This window comes from Microtus ochrogaster, chromosome 5 (assembly GCF_000317375.1).
Source record: "Microtus ochrogaster isolate Prairie Vole_2 chromosome 5, MicOch1.0, whole genome shotgun sequence".
NCBI lineage: Eukaryota > Metazoa > Chordata > Mammalia > Rodentia > Cricetidae > Microtus > Microtus ochrogaster.
In genome coordinates, this window is record NC_022012.1 from 96,412,034 (window position 1) to 96,434,556 (window position 22,523).

Below are 22,523 nucleotides of genomic sequence, written 5' to 3' on the forward strand. Positions count from 1 at the left end.
GGAGGAACAGAGAGGGCACAAGGAGTTTATCATTAGAGACCTTTACCTGAGCCATTTGTGCACTTCTAAGAAGAATATGCAGTAAAGAGATTTCTAGTTTTCCAATGGTTGTACCACAGGTCACCAAGTTGCCCTTCTAGAAAGATTGGGTAAGAATTTGTACTCAGTGCCACATATCACTTATTTTTATGAACAAAAGTTTCCAAAAAGAAGCTGAACTTCAAACTATACCTTTTGGAATTATTATTAACTGTTTGGAATTTAATGAATTGGAGAGTTTGGCATGTTGCAAGTCCAGAGCCAAATTATCTGGGGCCATATTCAACCCTCTTAATAGCCATATCTTTCTTTCCTCTGTACTTGACATAACAGCTTTGTGAGAATTCAATTAATTTGAATGTACAAGTAGAATATTAGTTTTCCTTTATAATGTGTTAACTTAGCAAACTCCACCAGCCAAGATACCACAGGTGTCATTAGATGACGTCTGAAACCTCTACCAGGGTTCTCTGCTGTATTGTAACCCACCTCTTCCATGTTTCTACCAATGTGATGCAAAAGTGTCTTAACTTATGGCTTTCTTTGTTTTGTTCCTGCAAAAATTGCTTAAAAGTTTCTTTACAGTGACCTTTAAGGTGACCTAAATCTGTGTTCCTGGGCCTTGATCACTCATATTTTGATCTAGAATGAACTATTGTGGTTTAAGGATTACTATTTACTCTTCATTGTGGAAGCTGATCTGTAGGTAGGCTCACAAGGTTAGTGGGATTCAGAGAAGCTTCTCACTGCTGGCATTTAGAATGATCCCTGGAACACTGTCCTTGGACAAAACAGGCTCAGTCTCTCAGTTGCTCAGCAATAGCTTTGACAGTACATGCACACAAAGATGGTCCATTGGAAGAAAGATAGTTGACACAATACCTTGTTTATATAAAAGCATCCTGAAAGAAATCCAGATTTGTGGCATAATGGAGCCTGGTGAATTGGCAAACAGCCTGATCAAAGTACTTGCTGAAGACAGGCAGATGAAGGATCAAGACTCTATAGATGAGTCTATGAGAATAGATGTCATGGTTTGGTGCCTCAGCCATTATACAACCCATATCCACCCCAGTGTAGATGCCTTCTAAAATTTTTCTCTTGTTCAGGAAGTGGTGTTTGTAATTTAGAAATTAATCAAAGGTTAAAATTTAGTTTTAGGAATAGAAATAGGCTGACTAGGTTGTACATTGGTTATAGTAATTGCCTAACATGTAAGGTTAGTTGGGTTCCTAGGTTCAATCCCTAGCACAACAGCTACTACAACAACAACAATAACAATAACAACAACAGCAACAGCAAACACTTTAGTAACCATTGCCTATAATATTAATACTAGCAAGATGTAAATAAAAGAATCATATGTGTGAGTATTACTAGCCCAGGTTTCCTGTGACACTCTCTATAATAGGTAGTTGTAAATGTCCACTACCTCAAGCTAAACTTTCTTAGGAAGAACATTTCTGCTAAGGAATTGTATAGATATGGCTGACCTGTTAGTGTTATCTGTGGCAGATTATCTTGATTGTTAGTTGAGATGGTAAAGACCACTATGAGTGTGTGTGTGTGTGTGTGTGTGTGTGTGTGTGTGTGTGGCACCATTTCATTAGACATAGGGTTCTACACCATGTAAGAAGAGTGAAGAAAGTTAGGTGAGCATCACACAGCAAACAGATAATTATGGTTACATTTGTTTTTCTGCTTTTGACTGTGGGTATGATGTTTGAGTTCTTGAATTGAGTTTCCTTCTGTATCCTGGAATTACAAAATAAACAACACATTTCTTTACCTGAGTTTAAAATAAAACTATAACATTTCCTGAAAACACAAACAAACAAACAACAACAACAACACAAACAAGAATGAAATGGTTTTGATAGGGCTGTAGGAAGAAGCAGATACCCAACTTGATGCAGCAGAGTTTAGTTATGAATTCTATTGCCTCTTCCCTCCTCTTCATCCTGAAAGAATTCTCAGTGGCCATCCCATGACTCAGCTCTCTGAGGAGTTGCTGTGTCTTTTCTTGTCTATGCATGGTGTAGGAGGTCCTTCTGTCTATGTGTTGCTTTCATTGGTTGAATAAAGAAAGTGCCTTGGTCTTTTGATAGGGCAGAATTTAGGAAGGTGGAGAAGACAGAACTGAATTCTGGGAGAAAGAAAGCAGAGCGAGAGAACCGCCATGGAACTGCCAGAATCAGACATGCTGAATCTTTCCTGGTAAGTCACAACCTCATGGTAATATACAGATTACTAGAAATGGGTTAAATCAAGATGTGAGAGTTAGCCAATAAGAGCCTAGAAATAATGGGCCAGGCAGTGTTTAAATTAATATACTTTCTGTGTGATTATTTCAGGTGTAAGCTAGCAGGGCATCAGGGATGACAAGCAGCCCACTGCTCCTGTTACACCTGCTCTATGATCTCGTGGATCTCTCAGCTACACCTCCCGTTTCATACCTGGTTTGATATCCACAGTGTTCTGGAAATGTCTGCCTTCCTACATTCACCATAGAATATTTCCTTGGAATTCTGACATGGAAGAGTCACTTAATACACTTAAATAAGAGAATTTGGAATATGATTACTAAACTGTCTGGCACTGAAGATCCCAACTCTAATGGCCATTGTTCCCAGGGCTTGTGGTAGAGGTATAATTATTTAAATTAAACTGGCAGAAAATAGTTATTCATAGAAAGATAAATTCTTTTGCTCCAAGCATTGAAGTGAATTGCCTCATCCCTCAGTGAAACCAAAAAGACCAAATTAAATCAGGAACAAGCAGAATGAAGTAAATACTATCCTTAGAATAGCAAGAAAAGACTAAGTAAATGTCACATCAAGAGAACAGAATTTCTCAGCTGCATGGTGGTGGTGCAAGCCTTTAATCCCAGCACTTGTGAGGCAGAGGCAGGTGGATCTCTGTGAGTCAAGGCCAGCCTGGTCTACAAGAGCTAGTTGCAGGACAGACTCCAAAGCTACAGAGAAACCCTGTCTCAAAAAAAGAAAACAAAAAGAAGAAGAAGAAGAGAAACTCAACTTGGGCTCTAGGAGGGCAAATTAAATGAAAGCATTATTTTCTACAATACAGTTTTTCCTAGCTGAGCAGCAACATATTTCACCTTTCTGGGGCTTGACTAAGAAGGAACCACTTTTTCTATTCCTGTTTTCATCTTTTTTTCAGGGCTTGCCAGAACCCAAGCTTGCTTTATCTGATACTATTGACTTCACTACTATTTTTCTATAGCTCTCTCCCCATTTATTGTTCACCATGTGATTAAATTTTTTGCTGGCTAGAATATCATGGGATTTTTTTTGTTTGATTGTTTAATTGTTTCTGGTTTTGTTTTCCCATTCTTTTCTACATTACCAAACTCTGAGAATCTGATGAGATTTAGCGTTTACCTGAACAAGGAATGTGTTTTTATTTTTAAACTGTAATTAAATTCCCATTGGACTTCCTGTCCTTTGAGTCCATTCTTAAATGAATGGCACTAAGAATCCCATGACAGGATCCCATTTCCTATAGATCATTTGTAGACTCATAAGGCATTTCCCTAAATTTTTGTAGCAATTCTGAAGAGAGAACAGTAGCAAATCAATGAAATATAAACTGAAAAAGTAGATATAATTACTGAATGAATTTTGTTTTTGTAAAAGGTAAATATTGGAAATCTTCCAGAAAGACTGATGAAATAAAAGGGATATGACAAATTTTCCACATCAGTACTGAGAAAGGAGCATTATCATCGTTACACACATACTTAGACTTTAAAAGGACAATATGATCATCTAATAAATTTTATAGTAAAAGTTTGAAAACTCACATAAAATAAACAAAAAGTTCTAAACTTATTTGTTATTGGGCAAACTGTGGAAAATGATATTTTTTTTGAAGAACCTAAGTGTTGTACACAAAAAAAGTCTATAAAGTAATTTTGAAAAGACAGTTCATTTGAAATATTGTTGGGAATTATAGTTAATTTCATTGAATATGATGATGGCACTGGATTTGAATGAAGATATTATTAGTTACCTGAACACACACTGTGACTTGCACTTGCAAGTGTATGAGCATACATGACAGATCCATCAGAAGGTATAATTATGTAGCATCTATATATTTTCTACTCTAAGGGAGCTCATATTTTCTAAACTTTGCTGTTCTAACAGTGATATAATGGTTATTTGGTTGACCTATCATTTATCCATCAGATAAAGCTCACAACAAAGGCTGTATGACAAGGAACCTGAGGTTTTAAAAAGTCAAGGGAGTTGATGGCCATGCCTGGTGTTTAATGAGTGGGAAATAAGACATACTTATATAAAGGGTCCTCAAACTCTAAGTCCTAGGATAGTAACAAGTCAATGAGAAATACTTAACTATAAAAATTTGCCTTATGCACTCTTGATGACCTTGCTTCCAGGGGCCTTAGATTTCCCTTCATTATGTTAGACCAGATTACATGGTCTCCGGGTAAGAATTCAACATCCCTATTGCTTCTCCACCCCTAGATTCACTGTCTATAAAACTGATGACTCATTAGGTAATTAATGAAGGGCAAGAAATGACAGCAAAATCGAAAGCTTCATGTAGTATGTTTGGATTCACGGTCTGTATAGATAGATATTTGTCCGTTATAACAAAACAGGAGAAAATGAGGCCCCTGGCATGAGCACTCACCATCAAATGAGTTGCCAATCTACAGTAAAACCGCAGATCCTCAGGAGATCTGTTGGAATTACATTCAAGAGGTAGCATAGGACACTGAGCGAGGACCCAGATATTCATAGGAAAGTGTAAAATGGAATGGAGACAGGAAAGGTACTGAAAAGGAAGAAGAAGATGAACACGATATAACAAATGTTAGGGTAAAAAGGCAACAGGTAAGATTCTAGAGTAGGATGATGCCTTCCTTTCTCACTTATTTAATATCTGTGAATGTTAGCACATAAATGGAAAAAATGCATGAGACCCATGAGAAGTTGGCAATGATAACTCACTTTAATTTCTACTTAGTTTGTAGATATTAGGATTATCACACAATAATCAAAATGCTACCTTTGATATTCAAAAAACAGGAAAAATTTACAAACAGCCAAGAAGTTTGGGTAGAGACCTTACCAGACATGGTGCTAATACCTTGTTCCCTCTGATGTGCACTGACCATCACAGTATGAGTTGTTATTTCCTGTGGCTGTTGATCATGCTCAACTTGGCAGGTGAGTATTATGTCCTCCTCATGGGCAGATACATTCACTATGTGCCAGCTGGTCCAACTGTAGGTTCCATCCTTGTTTACAGTGAATGTAGAAGGGTCTTCTGTATGGGATATATTTCCATTCTCTATCCAGGTCAACCGAAGCTTCGAAGGATAGAACTTATTCACCTGGCAGGTGACACCTATCAGATTCCATATCACTGATGGCTGCTCACTGATCTCCAGGGTGGGTGAAACTGAAACAATATAATCAAAAGCTGAAACTTCAAAGCCTAAGTAGAGAAAGACCCTAGAAGGGAAGCTGAAGTATGGAGGAAGCATTCTCATTGCAAGTTCATCATGGGGACAGGTTGATTATTTGTGCCAGAGGAGAGCCCCCAAACATAGCTCCTGCCACACAGGTGCACAGGGTGTCACAATAAGTGAAGTAAATTAGCACAACTCCCAGGTGCACTGAGAAAGCAATAACAATAGTAAAATGGATGAAAATGCCAGGAATTAGTATGTAGCTCCTAATCAGTACAACCGAAATTAAAATAAATACAGTTTCTGTTATGTGATGGTTGCAGTCTATGATTCTCCTGTGTGGTATGCATGAATGCTTCCTGGGAACTATGGACCAAACTATTCTAAAAGAATGAGAGCGAGCCTGGCGATGGTTGCGCACGCCTTTAATTCCAGCACTCGGGAGGCAGAGGCAGGCAGATCTCTGTGAGTTCGAGACCAGCCTGGTCTACAGAGCTAGTTCCAGGACAGGCTCCAAAGCCACAGAGAAACCCTGTCTCGAAAAACCAAAAAACAAACAAAGAATGAGAGCGAGAGCTCGTTTCAGAGTCATTTATCTAGAACGATGTCAGATAATTTGGCAGTTCCACGAAGCTGGCCTCCTTGCAAGGTGACATGGGCCACCTCACAGGTGATCTGAGAGTGGACATCCCCAGCACTCAGCACCACATGGGTTGTGCTGGAGATACTGTAGGAGATGCTTTCTCCTTTGGGGTCCACAGTAGTTTGGAAGTGAGAGAGCTCATTTCTGTCTTTGAACCACTTCAACATGATGTTCCAAGGGTAGAAACCGTGGGACTTGCATGTGTAGTTTACTGTCTGCCCAGGAGCAACTTTGGCTGCAGGGCCCAAGACCACAGGAGGAGACGGTTTAGCTGCAAAGGAGCATATAGACGAGGGTGTGATTGTGATGGCCACCACTGTTGACATAACATTGTGAGGAACCTTCATATACATTATCCCCATTGTCATTGTTTGTTGTGGTGCCTGGGATCAATACCAGAGCTTCAGACATACTAAGAACCTGCTCTACTCCATGGTGATGTAGACACAGACATTAACTATTTATCCTTTTTGCTTTGTTTTTTTTTTGTTTGTTTGTTTTTTGGACAGGATTTGTCCTTCTGTTGTGTCCTGTGTTCTTTGGTCTCCATAGTTTAGCAAAGATCCCCACCAGTAAATGAGGAAGGGCAAAGCCTGGTGGAATTCTCAGTCTGGACAAAGGAAGGCAATTATCAATGTATTTTATATTCTCTATCATCTGCTCTGCCGGCTTCCTCTGGAAATTTAGGGAAAATATTTTTAGATTTACATTTGTAGTAACTGAGGAAATAACATGACAGAAGGGCCACAAAGCTGGAACCCTTCCTACTTCTCCCAGTCATTTGTTCTTTACTTCTTTTATCTACACACTAATAGATCTCATCTGTGCCAAGCCTGAATTTAACATTGAGAGCTCACTAGTCTGTATTTCTAAATGGGCTTCAGTCAGACTTAGTTTGAGGTTGAAAATAGTGATTACCCTCTGCAGAAAAAGCTAAAGGTGGTTCTTGTCCTCAGTGTTAATTATAAGAGACACAGAAGCTTGTTGAACAGACAGTAGCACTCCCTGGTTGAAAACATACATTTGAGTGAACTAGTGGGAAGAGGGCAGTGTGCTGTGCAGATGTCCTGTGCTGAGGTTAGTATGTGTAACAGGCTGCATTTGGAAATATCATACACATTTGTATTTCTACATATGTGGTTCCTCAAATGTGCATTAAACCAGGAGTGTAATCAAGTGTCTTTAAAGTCAATCTACCTAAACATGAGCATGCCTGATGTCCCTCTAGGTTTGAGGGGCCAGTCACTATTTATCAGGAGTTTCTGGCCATCTTGACATTGTTCAGTTTCCAGTGACCAACCCTTTGGTGGGATTAATTCCAAATTGCATATGGGTGGACAGTTTACACAGGCCAAATGACAAAACTCATCTCACCCCAATAGGTGATTAATTTGAATCTCAATCTTTATCTAATGAGCATCAATGTCTCCTTCCATAAAAACTGAACAAAATATCACCATAAAAATGAAAATGAAGATAGAATCTTTTGCGTAAGTATATGTTTGCAGATCCTACGTATCAAGGCAGCTTTTACTAGATATGAGATCATATATTTATTCTTTGCCACTGTAAGCTGTAGCAAAATCCATAAAGACATAAAATGGCATGCCTCTAGATTGTTCTGCCTCTACTCTGAAAAACCTATGTAAGGAGCAGAGCCTCTATACTAGTAATTCTCAACCTTTCTAACACTGCAACTTTTAATACAGTTCCTAATGCAGTGGTGACCATCAACCATAAAATTATTTTTGTTACTGCTTCATAACTGTAATTTTACTACTTTTGTAAATCATAATGCAAATATCTGATATGAGACTGTTGTAAAAGTTCTTTTCAACCAGCAGACTGTTTGTGAACCACAGGCTGAGAAACGCTGTTCTGTACCCTGACATCCTCCTCTTTCTTAGGGATCTTCTTACTAAGTTGGCCAGTGGCTTTTATAGCACATTCAGGACTGCAAGTACTTCTTCCAGAAGGATTAGTTATATAGAGCAGACGGCCATGAGATAGTTGAAGGACACAGCTCAGCAACATACTGTGTCATTAAGGTAGAGTTCTCAAGTGAAAGAGAGAAATGTCAGACCTCAGAAATTGTTCTTCTGTAGTCCTGTGCAATATATAAGAGTTGTGCCCTGAGATTAGAGTTGAACAGCATTCTTCCCTGGTTGGATCTCCTCCCTGAGAAATATCCCAGGCACGTTATGTGGGCTTTAGGGTATTGTGAGCAGTGTGGTGGGCACTGCTATTCTGAAGCATGAAGGATGGTTCTGCCTCAGCTTGGTGATGTAACAGGTCCATCAAGGGACTAATCACAAATATCTCCTGTTGTTTTTAAAAATGTATCTGAGGAAATTTTAAATCCAAGCTGCATATTAGAACATTCTGGAGACACTTAATATTTCAGATGGTCCCATATTGGGCTAAATAAAGAAACATGGATCTTAGATTTATCTGTTTCCCACATTATTCCAAAGACAAATTGTGATGCACCATGCCTGTCTACTCTCTATGCGCCACCATACCATTCCCGAGCCGGGCAAGGGGCTGGAGATTGAGACACACAAAGACAGACAGAGAGATGAGAGACAGAGACACGGGTCATCCTTGAAACCAGAATGCCCCAAGAATGCCCCCTTTATTGTGTTCAGGGGCAGCTTATATAGAGATAGCCACGCCCCAGCCAAATGCACCAGAAACCATTTTCCTGCCATCAGGAACTCCTGAGGGTCTGGTGCCGAGAGCAGCTGTAGGCACCCAGATCAGGGGAAAACAAGTTGTTTCAGGATCTGGGAATTCACAGCTCCCAACAAGAAAAGTGAAGCCAAATTGAGAATCACTAACCCCCTACCCCCAAATTAATTGGTAACTAAGGCCTGGAGAGGGAAAGTAAGAATTCAAGGTCACATGACTTCTGAGTAATAAAGCTCACATTGACAAAACATTTCCTATAAGTCAGGAGTTTCTCTTTGTGTGTTATATGACTTCACTCCTTCAGTATAGCAGGCCTATATACTGTGCTAGTTGGGAGAGTCTGCCAAGTGAGTCCCCCTCTGGAGTGTTGACTTCACTCCTTCAGTATAGCAGGTCTCTATACTGTGCTAGTTGGGAGAGTCTGCTAAGTGAGCCCCCCCCCTCTGTGGAGAGTTGCCCTGGGCACACATGAGAGAGGAGAGTGCTGGGATGCATATTGGGATGCCTATGCAGACACTGTCTCAGACCTCTCCCCTGCAGACCACTGCACTCTAGCTGCCTTGGGATGTCACTGATATTACCATCTAGAATGTGTCCATAACATTGACCAGGGAACATGGCTGTTGTCATCACAGAAAGTGATGACATTACCTCCTGATGCTAGTTTCTCAGTAATTTTCGGAGTAGTCATAGAACCCTGAAAAAGTGGGTGTAGGTATCCATGTTCTACAGAAGGGTAAACTGCCATTCAAATCCAGTAAGTTATCCAAGTTGTACAATGATGATGCCACATGGATTCTGTGGTGCTGCTTTGCCGTGTGATATACAGTGGGCCCAGCATCTCCCTCTAAAGGATCTGTGATCATCAACATGCCACAGATGAGGACCTGCTGTGTCTCAGAGGTCATTTCTGTGTCTCACTTTCATTTACCACAACAAAATAACTGTTCCCATTTCTGTAATTCTGTCTCTACCTCTTTGTCTCTAAAAATCCTACTTGAGGAATTTTTCATCTCTAAGAATCCTACATGAGGAATTCTAGCCAAAATCCCTGTTCCAGATAACTCCAGAAAGGAGGCTCTTTTCCAAGTGACTCCTATACAACCTGCTTTTCTCCTTATTTCATGGATAGACCACATTTTCAAGACTGGACACAAGAGGCAGGTATGTACTATGCTTCTGCTGTTCAGAAAGAATAAGCTATGTAGGAGGAATGCCATGTGTGCTGTGTTACTCTATGAGGCAGGGTAATTTAGTCAAACTTGACTCTTTCTCACCTGCTCACCATTAATGAGACCTCTGAACCTCAGAGCTTTCTTCTCTAAAGGGAAGAAGTGACCTGTCCCCTATAGTACATGTTTAGGTAGAAAACGACATAACAGACATGCAACACATAGCACACTCTGCTATTTCATTTCCCTCTTTTCATCTACTTTCTCATCAAGGGAGTCCTGAGGGACAATGACATGTCAGGTAAATCTAGTATCAGTGGAAGTCTGTGGATTGTACATTGACTGAGCCACTTGCTGGTTGTAGTTGTCCAGGCATTGCATTACCTAGAACATTAGTGTCTTTATTTATGGCATCTATAGTGCCAGGATAGTCACTCCTCTTGTCTGTCTCTATTGAGGGGTTGTGAGAAGACTTCCTATACCATACCCAGGTAGGAAAATGGTAGCATCCTTGTGAACTAATTCACCTTCAAATGCAGCAGGTCTCCTTCAGAGGGCATGACCTTGTTGCCTGGACTGTTGGTATACAAGTTTCTTCACTGTAGCACTGCTTTAGTGGCAATGAATTGAGACAAATGAAGCACTCATGATCTGGGATCTTTATTAGTTTGTCTCTAGCTGCTGGACTGTGAAGCTTTGTTTACACAGGGAACAGTTCTCACTTTAATATGGAGTGATAGTACGGCCACATTGGTGTAACTTTTCTACCACTACTATTAGCATCTGATGTGAGGAACATCTTGAAACCTTGGGGAACCGATGATAAATGGAAATTATAGTTGAGTTTGAAATATTCTGACTCAGCCTCTCATATGTACCAGGCTGCTATATGGAGATGGCATTCCTTGCTTAGACTATAAGAATCTGGCCTGGAGTCAGATGTATGTTCAAGGCCAGATCCCAGCATCAGCTGGCTATGTAATCATGGACAGGGCACTGGCAAACTAGGTTCACATCTCCAACAGGGATGGACTGAATGATCTTCATGCTATAAAATTGCCGGAATCAAGACTAAGAAATAAGACTTCAGGCTTCTGTCAGGAAGTTCAAAGTGAATGCCCTTATGCCTATGCTGGTGATTGGAGATCGTCTACATGGAGATTAACTCCAGGACTTACCTCTACATTGCCTAGAACCTTCAGTGCTTGTGCAAGTAGGATTCAAAATGTTTCCAGAGAGACCCAAGACAAAGATGTAAACCAGGGGTGAGAAATTCCACAGTGAATGTGGGCACATACCAAACTCAGTGTGCTGTGGACAAAGAACAAGTAAGACAACCATACTGTGCCCTGGGCATGTCCCTTTTTGCCTTGATTTTTTTTTCCTCTTGGGAGGGAGGAGACACACATCTTGGGAAAAGAGCTCATGCTTGCCTGCTTCTTGCTATCTGTTTGACATCTAGAATGGAACCTAGCATACACTAAGCCCAGGTTGTCTGGCAGAAAGAGAAGACTTAATTGGGTGAGGTAAGACTCTCTGGAGGCAGTAGGCCAGGTTTGTCGCTGTCCCTGAACAAGGCACCAGCTGTCTTTACGTAGCCACTAGATAGGGACAGATCGAGAAGCGTAGGTATTGTGAGGCAGGCAAGGGTGTGGGTTTACCCCCATTTACCATAAATGGCACCGCTAGCCCATAGCATGTCCTCTCCTCAGTTTCCTTGGCCCACAGCTGGGTAAAGTCACCCTATGAGCATGAGGGTCACAGGCTTGATTCTTCATTGTGATCACAGCATCTTGGACACATTTTGACCTGTTGGAGATATGAGGGACAAGGACGATGCAGTACTTACCAAGGACATACAGCACTGTGCCTCCCCCAGACAGAAACTCCTTGTCAGAGTCTGCTTTCTGGAACTTCACACAGTAGTAGGTACCAGCATCATCAGTTGTGACATTACTGATGCGGATGGAAAAGTCCAGGTTGTTTCTCTTTGTAGTATCTGTAACATTTGTGACTCTGGGAAACTTCTCTCCTGTGAAATTATATCTTAGTTTCCGACTCTGTCCTGTGCCCCTGAACCACTTAATGGGCCCCAGAGGACGGTGAGAGGTCACAGTGCAGTTCAGAGTGGCTGACTCTCCAGCACTGACAGAAACTGCTTTCTCGTGCTGAATCACCTTCAGGTCCTCTGTAGCTGCTCCTGCAGGAAACGTCAGTTAGTGATCATCATGATGGGAACCCACAGGCTCCTCTAGTTTGTCATCAAATACTGTTATAAACTAGACCTCAGCATGAGGTGATCACAGTTCCCCTCACTTGGGCCTCTTAGCAAACAAATGTAACAGATGAGGAAATGAGTCACAGAAACAGAGTCTTTGGCAGTATTTTCATAAAGCCCCAATTCTGTTTGAGATTCTCATGCCAGTATCAGCTTGGTTTTCATTTTCTGTGCACATGGCATGTTGCACTTCTTATATAATAGTACTGGATGTGATTACATGACTCTTTGAGACCAGTGGGACGTAAATGTTAAGTGTGAGGTATAGTTAGTGAGATGTACATTTGATTACCAGATTTTAGGTCAGGCCCCAAGTCAGGGGTGTTGCTTTACCAGGTGGAGAGACAATGTCATAGATATATTTCCCAAAATGTAATAACATGCACATTAAATAGAGAAAGAAAACCCCGGTTTAAGTTACCAGTTTTAAAATATGTATTATTATCACATTAATTAATCAATCTTATGTGTATTGGTATTTTTCTTCCACGTATGTCTATGCACCAAACACATGTCTAGTGGTCAAGGGATCTAGAAGAGGGAACTGAGGTCATACATAGTTATAAGTCACCATGTGGGTGCTCAGACTGAAACCTGGGTCCCATGGAAGAATAGCAAGTGGTCTTAACCCTCAAACCATCTCCCTCTGGCCCCAACATTATATTAACTTCAAGGATGACATAACAGATTCCTACAAAGGTAATGGTTTGACACAACTGAAACGTTTTATTTCACGCTTTGGAGGTCAGAAGTTCTAGTTTGGTGTGACATGGCAGCTACCAAGGGGTCACAGTGTCACACCCTCCAGGAGGCCCTGTTTGTTCCCTTGCAGATGATGTTGTCACCTGGAGACACTCTCTCTTGTCACCTGTTTTCCCATCACAACACCCTATTTACCCAGTTACTCTAAGTTCCATAGCTGACACTTCTGCCCCTTCTTGCCTGGACTTTGGTGATCTTGTAGGACTGCATTGTACTACACTCTCTTATACTACTGGACCAAGACTGTGCAACATTCATTTGAGATATGGAAAGAGCAAAAGGAAAGTAAGGAAAATTACTGAAGAAAGTGAAGAGTCTGAATAGCAAAATATAACACCAAACTGAGAGAAACTATGAGAAGGAACCAAATGATATTGAGGAGTCAACTCATGAGGGGTATAAAATTTATTAGTCCAATGGACAGAGTCCACAGAGGATTTATCTAAAACCATGAAAATGTGTACTATAACATTACTCAGGCAGCGCTGCAGTGGCAGAGGTACAATAAAGAGAAGAAGTTGAAGAATTTGGAGTGCAGTGACAAGATTATTGGAAAACAACTGTTGTCTAAAACTTTCCTGGTTTATTAAAATATAAGACCTATAAATCCAACAACTGACCTAATTCAGTGTGAGATAAACTCAGAGACACACACCAGCAGATGCTAGAATCCAACAGACAAAAGCAGAGTAGAAAGAGAATGCGGAGTGCTGCCTGGATGGAGCATGACTCTTCTCGTCCTGCTAAATGATAGGATCACAGCCCTTATCAGAAGTGTTAGCATCCAGGAGGCCATGAGACAGTGTGTGTACTCACAGTTCTAAAAGAGAAAACATATCCAGAATTTAAATAAAACCCAGGATTCCACACAGTGCAAAACTATGGGACCAACACAAGAGAGAAAACAGGCTTTATAGTTAAAAAATTGGGATTATACAATGATACCTGATTGGAGATATCAATACCTGTCCTTCAGGAAATGCTAATGGGTTTCCCTTGTGTTGAAATAAAGAATCCCAGAGAATAAGGCCTAGTTCAGAAGACAATACAACTCTGACTGTACTCTGAATTTTAAAATCTCATAAAGCATCCCGAGCTACCAACTTCTACTTAGGCTTTTTGACGATGGTGACTAATCTTCTACCTTGTGGTTCTCATTAATAGCCTGAGGGAAGAACATACACCTGGAGCTTCTAAGAAGGACGGGAGACACTGCTAGGTCTCGAACAAGAATGTCTGATTTGGAAAATCTGCTTCTTTTGATAACTGAAGCCAAAAGCAAAGGGCAACTTTGTGAAATTAAAAGTTGTGTAATGAGTAATAACAAATCTAGCAAGCATGTTGATAGTCTTAGAATACTTACTGATTAAAAATGAAATATGAGAAAAATAATGGGAATGGGGTAGACCATGTGAGCCTATATAATAATTTACATTTTGGCATAGCTATGTGTAAAATTATATAAATAATTTTCTCAAAGTTCCATAATTTGTTGAACTGGAAAGCCTAAATTCCTAGACCAAATTTTTTAAGAAAAAATTTAGAAAAATCATAAAGATTAAAAAGACCTAATTAGTTTTTATATTAAGATAAGGTTAAGTCCAGAATTTGAAAATGTAGCAACCCTCAAAACTTTGTGGATTGATTTAATATTGTATTTAAAAACAAAGTTGTAACTTCAAATTTTATTGAGGAATTGGACCTATAATGTAGAGACAGAGATTAAACAAAAAGTATAGAAGCAGTATGTATGGCTTGCTTTTCCAATAGACTTATTTACTTAAACATGACACATGAGTAGTAGCCATTCCTCTGTAACATTTCTTATTAGCAGTGATGCTCTATCATAATTAATAGAAACTAAGATGAAATAATGTCTTTGATGCTTACAAAGTAATTTGATTCTATAAAAATAAAATGGTAAATATGGGGAGATTTAAAACTCAGTGTCATGTGCCTAGGACCCACCTCATCTTTCACAAAGAACTAAAGCAGTAGCCAACTGCTCCTTGAGGCAACCAATGAGAGCAATGAGAGAGAGAGAGAGAGAGAGAGAGAGAGAGAGAGAGAAGCAAGTCATCAAGTGAGTGATTAGGACCTTGTGTTTCTGGGAGGAGAGAACAGAAAACTGAACTAATTATCCTGACATCTGTGAAATCTTCTTTGAAAAGTGGATTTGAGAATTTCATCAAATTTTGTTTGCATGGATGAAGATGATCACAGCTAGTAGAAGCATCCAGTCCTTCTTGGCTTTAGCTAATTTAGGGAGAACTGGAGTCTGCAGAACAGGTTTGCTTGGGAGAAACTCCATCCTTCTTCTCTGTCCCATCTCTAGAGTCCAAGCTGCAGTAACTGTATACTATCTAAGCAAGGGAAGAGTTTCTGACTTCATCCAGCTAGGGTCATGGAAAGTAGACAGTCCTTTACACCCTCATCGGTGAGTCCACAGAAATCCCAGAACACTACCTTAGGGGTGCAGCCTCAGTATTCAATATATCCAGGGGAACAGCAACAACAGCAACACTCAAGCCTCTCAAGTGCCATGGGATGCAGAAGAAAATCGTTTCAGCAAAGAAGAGAAAAGAGCACTTTACACAATAGTAAAAGTGAAGGATAGTGGAACCGTTTTGTCAACAGTCTCTACTTCATAGTCAGGACTCAACAAATTCTCCCGCACGTGTGATTTGCTCAATGAGCATCTTCCCATGTGACTCACACCCATTTGAAATTGCTAATTTATGTAGAAATAGAAACCTTGTTTCCCATGTGAATGACATTTTCAAATAAAAACTGCATGTAAGGAGAAAGCTGAAGAGCACAGGAGCAGAGACTCATAGACCCTGTCCTCATTTCACCAGCCAAAGCTTATGGGATAGAAGAAAGTCTCTGGGAGGAGTGATTGCTAATTCTATGACCTCAGTCAATCAGCCTGAATTCAAACCACAGATCTAGACATTGCTATCAGGGTTGTTTGTGCCTCTGCTGCTTCTTCTGTGCTGTGGCAGTGTGACAAGAGCCTTAACCTGACATGAAGGCCCACATGAGGCAGAACAGTGGAGTACATTCTACATGGTGAGTGCTTACGCTCATGATATTGAAAGGTAATTCCTCAGCTGATTTTCTGGGTCATGGATTGTTCACTGACACTGGGTATCTGCATAGTGTCATGGAGTTTTGATTGAGGAAGGTCATTGGCTAACAAAGAAACTGCTTGGCCCTGATAGGTTAGAACATAGGTGGGTGGAGTAAACAGAACAGAATGCTGGGAGGAAGAGGAAGTGAGCTCAGATGCCATGCTCCCCTCTCCCGGGCAGACGCGATGAAGCTCCAACCCAGGATGGACGTAGGCTAGAATCTTCCCGGTAAGCGCAACTTGGGGTGCTACACACATTAATAGAAATGGGCCAAGCAGTGTTTAAATGAATACAGTTTGTGTGTTGTTATTTCAGGGTATAAGCTAGCCAGGCAGCGGGAAGAGGCCCACATCTCCCTCAACAGAGTTTGGTCCAGATTACGGAGCTGCATCTACCTCTAGGTAGGTGATAGTTATGGCTTGCTAAATTATATTTCTATTGATTTGAAAAATACTGGAGGGTGCAAAGAAATAATATCACATCAGACTCCATGTTTCAGAGTGTTCAGGGATCACAGTGCTGACTGGCTCCATTGCTGTGGTCTCAGGGGAAGCAGAACCTCCTCATGAAGACAGTGTGCAATGGGACAATATTGCTCATGTCCACCTTACCTTCTAACACCCAATCATCTCTCACAGTAGTTCCATCAGCTGGGAACAAAGGCTTTAATACACAAATTTTTGGGTATATTTCATACTCCAAGTATGACATTTGTACTAGACAACTTCACAATACTGAAGTAAATTCCTAAGATAAATTAGCCAATAAAAGCCAAAGTCGCACTAAATATCCCAGCTTAGAAATTTCAATCTACTGGCTTTTCTGTTGCATTGAAGACTGTAGGAAAACAGATGATTATGGTATGGAGACAGCAATAATGCAAGCAAGGCTGAAATGTGAATATAAAGACAGAGCAAGGACACACAATGTCTGTCAGTAAAAAATATTCTCCTTTAATGTTATCATGTGTATTGGTGTTGTCCTTGTTCCAGTAACAGTATATGGACTGAGCAAATTGTTTTTATATATTTGGGAAGATGTGTGTGTGTGTGTGTGTGTGTGTGTGTGTGTGTGTTTCAAAGAGAGACAAAAACAGAAATACAGAGGAGATATGCATATAAAGAGAGTGAGGGAGAGAGAGAACAGTTAAAGAAACAGTCAATGAATTAGAGAACGGGACTAGGAAAAAAGATGTAATTATATATTATTTTGAGAAGATAAAAAACAAAAGTTTCAGAAAGTGCTAAAATCTCCAGAAGGTCTCATCAATCATTGCTGGTATCAGCTGCAGCGAGAGTACAGTGAGGACAGATTAAAAGTTTGACTTCTATTATCAGATGACACAATAGCTCCCCTAACCAAAGTGGGGAGCCTGAGGGCTGATGAGCCCTGACCTGAAGTCATCAGGTTTTTCTAACAGACAAAGAAGGAGCTGAGGACAAACAATCTTTGAGAATCATGAGCAGGGACCACTCACAGTGTCAATAATCCTTACCATGAGATGAAGGGAAACAAAGCTCCCTGGAGAATATCAACAAGATCAGGGATGTCTGAGTACCTGGTATAGATGAATTGCTTACACTCTACATAGCAAAGCCATAGCCCAGTACCTCATAATGTGACTGTATTTTAACCAGGGTCTTTGAAGGAATAAAAGTCAATTAAGGCGGTTCTTAACCCAATGCGACTGCTTTCATTTCAAGAAACAAAAGATCCACAGAGACAGTACGAAGTGAGATCCTGTGTGGAGAGAAGAAGGTACGATTCACAATAGGAGAGGCATCATGGAAGAAAGTATCTTAGTGGGCATCTTGACCCTGGGTTTCTACCCTCCAGAACTATGAGGAAATGAATGACTATTGTATTGATTACCAGTCTGTGGTACAATGTCCTGGCACTAGTAAGACAGCAGCACTCAGTGAGAAGTTTGTGGTCACACGAGGAAGGAACTGGGGGACAGAATGAGGAAACTTAGTGAGAAGGATGATGGCTGAGCACTGCCAGAGACACTTCCCTCTAGATGAGGAAGGAACTGGAAGACAGAATGAGGAAACTTAGTGAGAAGGATGATGGCTGAGCACTGCCAGAGACACTTCCCTCTAGATGAGGAAGGAACTGGAAGACAGAATGAGGAAACTTAGTGAGAGGGATGATGATGGCTGAGCACTGCCAGAGACACTTCCCTCTAGCCATGTCACCGCCCTTGACTCAGGAAGGGAGCGGAGAGTGCCGAGTGTGGAGACAGGCCATCCACTGCTTTGGAACTGACATGCTGTCTCTGATGGGACTCAGAGTTACATGGATTTAAATGGGATTCTACTAAAATAAATTTGTCAGCTCTAATATTAGAAAAATTTAATCATTAATTTTTAATGATTTCCAGATTGAATGTTTCTGGTCACCCGTGGCAACCCATGAACTCACAGAGCAGTACTCCAGACACTGCCTCTAGAAAATGAACAATGTTCTGAGCTTCTCTCCTGTGGCAGTTCTGTTGTTCACCTGGAACCCTTCAGTTCTATTCATAGTGAAGGGGACACTAGCCCACTGGAGCATGTGGCTCTAAGAGACATTGACCTTCTCCCCAGTTCTTTCTGCTGTGCTAATAACCATTAGATTACATTCCTGAAGCTAGTCCCCTAAGGTCTGTTCCAGTATTTGGACAATCCCTTTTCCTGAGGCTGACTGCCAATGTTCTGCTATCAATGTATTAAAATCTAGCAATCAAAACCCTTCTTGAGCTCACATAATTAACATGCCCAATTAAACTTAAGCACCTCTTTCTAACATGGAGTTTCCCATTTTTCCTTTATAAAATTACATTTTCCTGTGTGCCAAATTTGTCTCCTCTCTTTCCAGGACAAATATTCCAGTTCCCCTTCCCTGGTTCTCTTCCCCTTATCCCTCTTCCTCTGTCTTCTGTCATTATCTCTTTATTTATTTATTTATTAAAAATTTCCACCTCCTCCCATTTCCCTCCCACTCCTCCCTCTCCAGTCCAAAGAGCAGTCAGGGTTCCCTGCGCTGTGGGAAGTCCAAGGTCCTCCCCCCTCCATCCAGGTCTAGGAAGGTGAACATTCAAACAGACTAGGCTCCCACAAAGCCAGTCCATGCAGTAGAATCAAAACCCAGTGCCATTGTCCTTGGCTTCTCAGTCAGCCCTCATTGTCAGCCACATTCAGAGATTCCGGTTTGAACACATGCTCCATCAGTCCCAGTCCAGCTGGCCTTGGTGAGCTCCCATTAGATCAGTCCCATTGTCTCAGTGGGTGGACGCACCCCTCTTAGTCCTTACTTCCTTGCTCATGTTCTCCCTCCTTCTGCTCTTCATTTGTCCCTCTGTAGTAAATAAATCTTTGTCCCGAGAACTGGGTCTGAGAACTTGAACTTGGGGGGTCCTGAGTCAATATTTTCCCCTTCACACAGGAGATATTGTTGTACTCCTGAGCATGCTCACCTGAGAGTCCCAGCAGTAGGGTCAGCAGCAGGACACCGTGAGGAGTGTGAGGCCAGGAGTCCAGGTCAAGCATGTTGAGAGCGAAGGAGCTTGCTCAGTTCAGTGTTTGTGCTGGCAAGATTCCGGGTGCTAATCTGCAGATACAAGGTTCTAATCTGGTATATCTTATTTTGTATAAGGGGTGTGACTGTATTGTGCTGAAACAGGAACCATACTGGCTATTTTGAAATAGACACACAGTCTTGAAGGCTAAAGGAATAGATGAGTTATTTATCATGCATTTTAGAGGGACTGAGTGAGATATGCCTAGGAATTGCTTTCTCATTTTTATTTAATGAGTAAATGGAATTCTCATAGATGACAGTGTCTTTACTCACCTGATACTTATGCTGCTTCCATAGTTTGACTCTTGGATGAATATGAAGTACAGACTTACTTAACATCTCGATTTTACTTTCTTTGAATATACATACAAATTGTGAGATTGCTAGATCATCTAGTAGTACTATTTTTTAAAGATTTGCTTACATATTTTTAAAATAATGTGTGCATATGTGTATCTGTGCATATGAGTGCAAATTACAGTCCAACGAGGATGTCAGTCACTTTGTAGCTAGAGTTACAGCTGTTTGTGAGTCACCCAGTGTGGGTGCTGGGCATTGAAGTTGGTAAGAACACTATGCACTCACTCTTTGCCCTGAGCCATCTCTCCTGTCCTCCTATTTTTAATTCTTGAGGAAGCTTTCTGTTGTTTTCCATAATACCTATACTACTTTACATTCTCACCAACCAATACAAGATCAACAAACTAGTCACTGTAGGACCCAGCCTTGACAAGTTCAATAGAGACCTAAATTTTATTTTACCCTAAGGCAACACCTGGTTCCAGGAAAGATCACTCACACACCACCCAAGAACAGACCATCCAAGAAAAATACCTAACATTCCAAAGCCCCCATGCACCCATCCCCCTTTCACCAGGACACCATGAGTGAAATAACTAATTTAAGCCTGCTGGAGAAGACAGAAATGAAAGAAAGCCTTGAAAAAAAAAATGAGAACTACAAATTGAAAAAAAGGTGGGAAAACAATTACTAGTCACATGGGTGAACCTGAACCAGCTCTACAAGGATGAAGGGAAAGGTGAAGGCCAAAAGCAAAACAAGAACCCAAACTCTAGGAGGAAACTACCCCAATGGAGCACTTTGTCTGAATTTCCTGTGACTTATACCAAGGCAATGTGAGCACACAGCCTTTAAGCCGCCCTAGCCTCTGGAGACAAAACATGAGTCCTCCCATTTTCCTAGCCAGCCCAGTGCACATGGTACCAGCAAATACCTCTGAGTTCTGTGTGTACCCCTACAAAAGGACTCAATTTCAGGCCATTCTCAGTAATATGCCTAGGGAAAGTAATCTTTTCTCCTTCTCTAGTATTTAAACTAGATCTGCATGATCAAGATATCTTGTATTAGTAACTCTTCAATTAAAATCCAGGAAAAAAAGAGGTTTATTTTTCTTTTTTTGGTTTTATAAGCAGTGTTTCACTCTGAAGTCATGACTGTCCTGGGACTCACTCTGTAAACCAGGCTGGCCTTAAACTGAGAGATCTATAGTCTTTGCTTCCTTAATGCTGGGATTGAAGACATGTGCCACCTCTGTCCACCAAAAGGATGCTAAACTCTTAAAACTCTGGACATTGTAGATTTGCAGCCTATCATTTCTTCATCCCATGCTTTAACTGCTGCAAAATATTCAAGTATTGGTCTATAGTAGTATTGACATGGTGACTAAAATAGTAATAATCTGAATAAGGCAAATGGTAGCTCTGTTGTACACTGACACAGGCAGACCATATCTATAAAGACTTTATAATTTACAGATAAACATTTAAAGTTGTAGGCTTTTTATTCATGAAGCATCTCAGAAAGACTGGAAGTGCTGTGGGAACACATTCTGCTCCTTCAGCCAATAGCTTTTAAGATACCAGCCCACTTGGACATGGTCCCTTATACTGTAACAGTAACTTTAAACGTGAGCCTGCTCTCTTGCTTCTGGCTCTTGCTTCCAGCTGCTAGTCTTTGTTCCTGTTCATGCAGAGGACTGTTATCTACGACAGTGATCTCAAAGTTTTTCCCTTAAATTAATAAGCCTTTTATTATTCATAATTCTGAACTGGTGTGGGATTGTTTTATGATTTCCATTTTTATCTGGTGCCTGAACATTTGGTTTTAGAACCCCCCAGCTCTGATGCACACTGCTGGCTTGGAGTGTGTCCTGCTTGGTACAAGCCCTTCCTCAGCGGGCCACGGCCTGTGTGTGAAGCCTGGAGTTTATATAGAATCCTCACATAGCGGTTTTTCTTGCTACGATTCTTTATATTATCTCATTACACACCTTGGAGCAGCTTCAAGTTCACACGAGCTTACCCCACTGCGTATGCCTCACCAGGCTGCACCGCGTGGAAACTCAGACAAGATATGGATTTACCCGAGTGACTCCCATTATGTTGTTATTCCTGTGCATGGCTCACTGAGGTGTATACGGTCTATGGTTCTATTAAATAATTATTTTTTTGATCTAAGAACATCTTTCAGCATTTCATGCTGAAATCAGATTCAGACCAGTCACGTGACTCCAGGTGTGCTGCTAAGCCCAGCTAGGTTTGTTTTGTAGGTGGCTCGTGACACCTACTGGCAGGTACAGTTATTGCACCTACTGTAGTCCAAAATCAACCATAGGTAAGATTTATAACTTGATAATTTAAAAGAGCAATATGGCCGGGCGATGGTGGCGCACGCCTTTAATCCCAGCACTTGGGAGGCAGAGGCAGGGGGATCTCTGTGAGTTCGAGACCAGCCTAGTCTACAGAGCTAGTTCCAGGAT

General features: G+C 41.0%; 1 protein-coding gene across 1 annotated transcript in view; it reads right to left on the reverse strand.

Moving 5' to 3' along the window:
• The window catches only part of LOC102001249 (signal-regulatory protein beta-1-like), a 73,672-nt gene extending 53,959 nt beyond the window's left edge, over nt 1-19,713 (reverse strand). The window contains exons 1-4 of the mRNA XM_013346456.1: nt 19,641-19,713; nt 11,859-12,209; nt 6,112-6,417; nt 5,161-5,505 (exon numbers count right to left, since the gene is read on the reverse strand). Of these exons, the coding sequence (XP_013201910.1) occupies nt 5,161-5,505; nt 6,112-6,417; nt 11,859-12,209; nt 19,641-19,713 (1,075 nt within the window). The remainder of the gene's footprint in view (nt 1-5,160; nt 5,506-6,111; nt 6,418-11,858; nt 12,210-19,640) is intronic.
• Between the last annotated feature and the right edge of the window lie 2,810 nt (nt 19,714-22,523).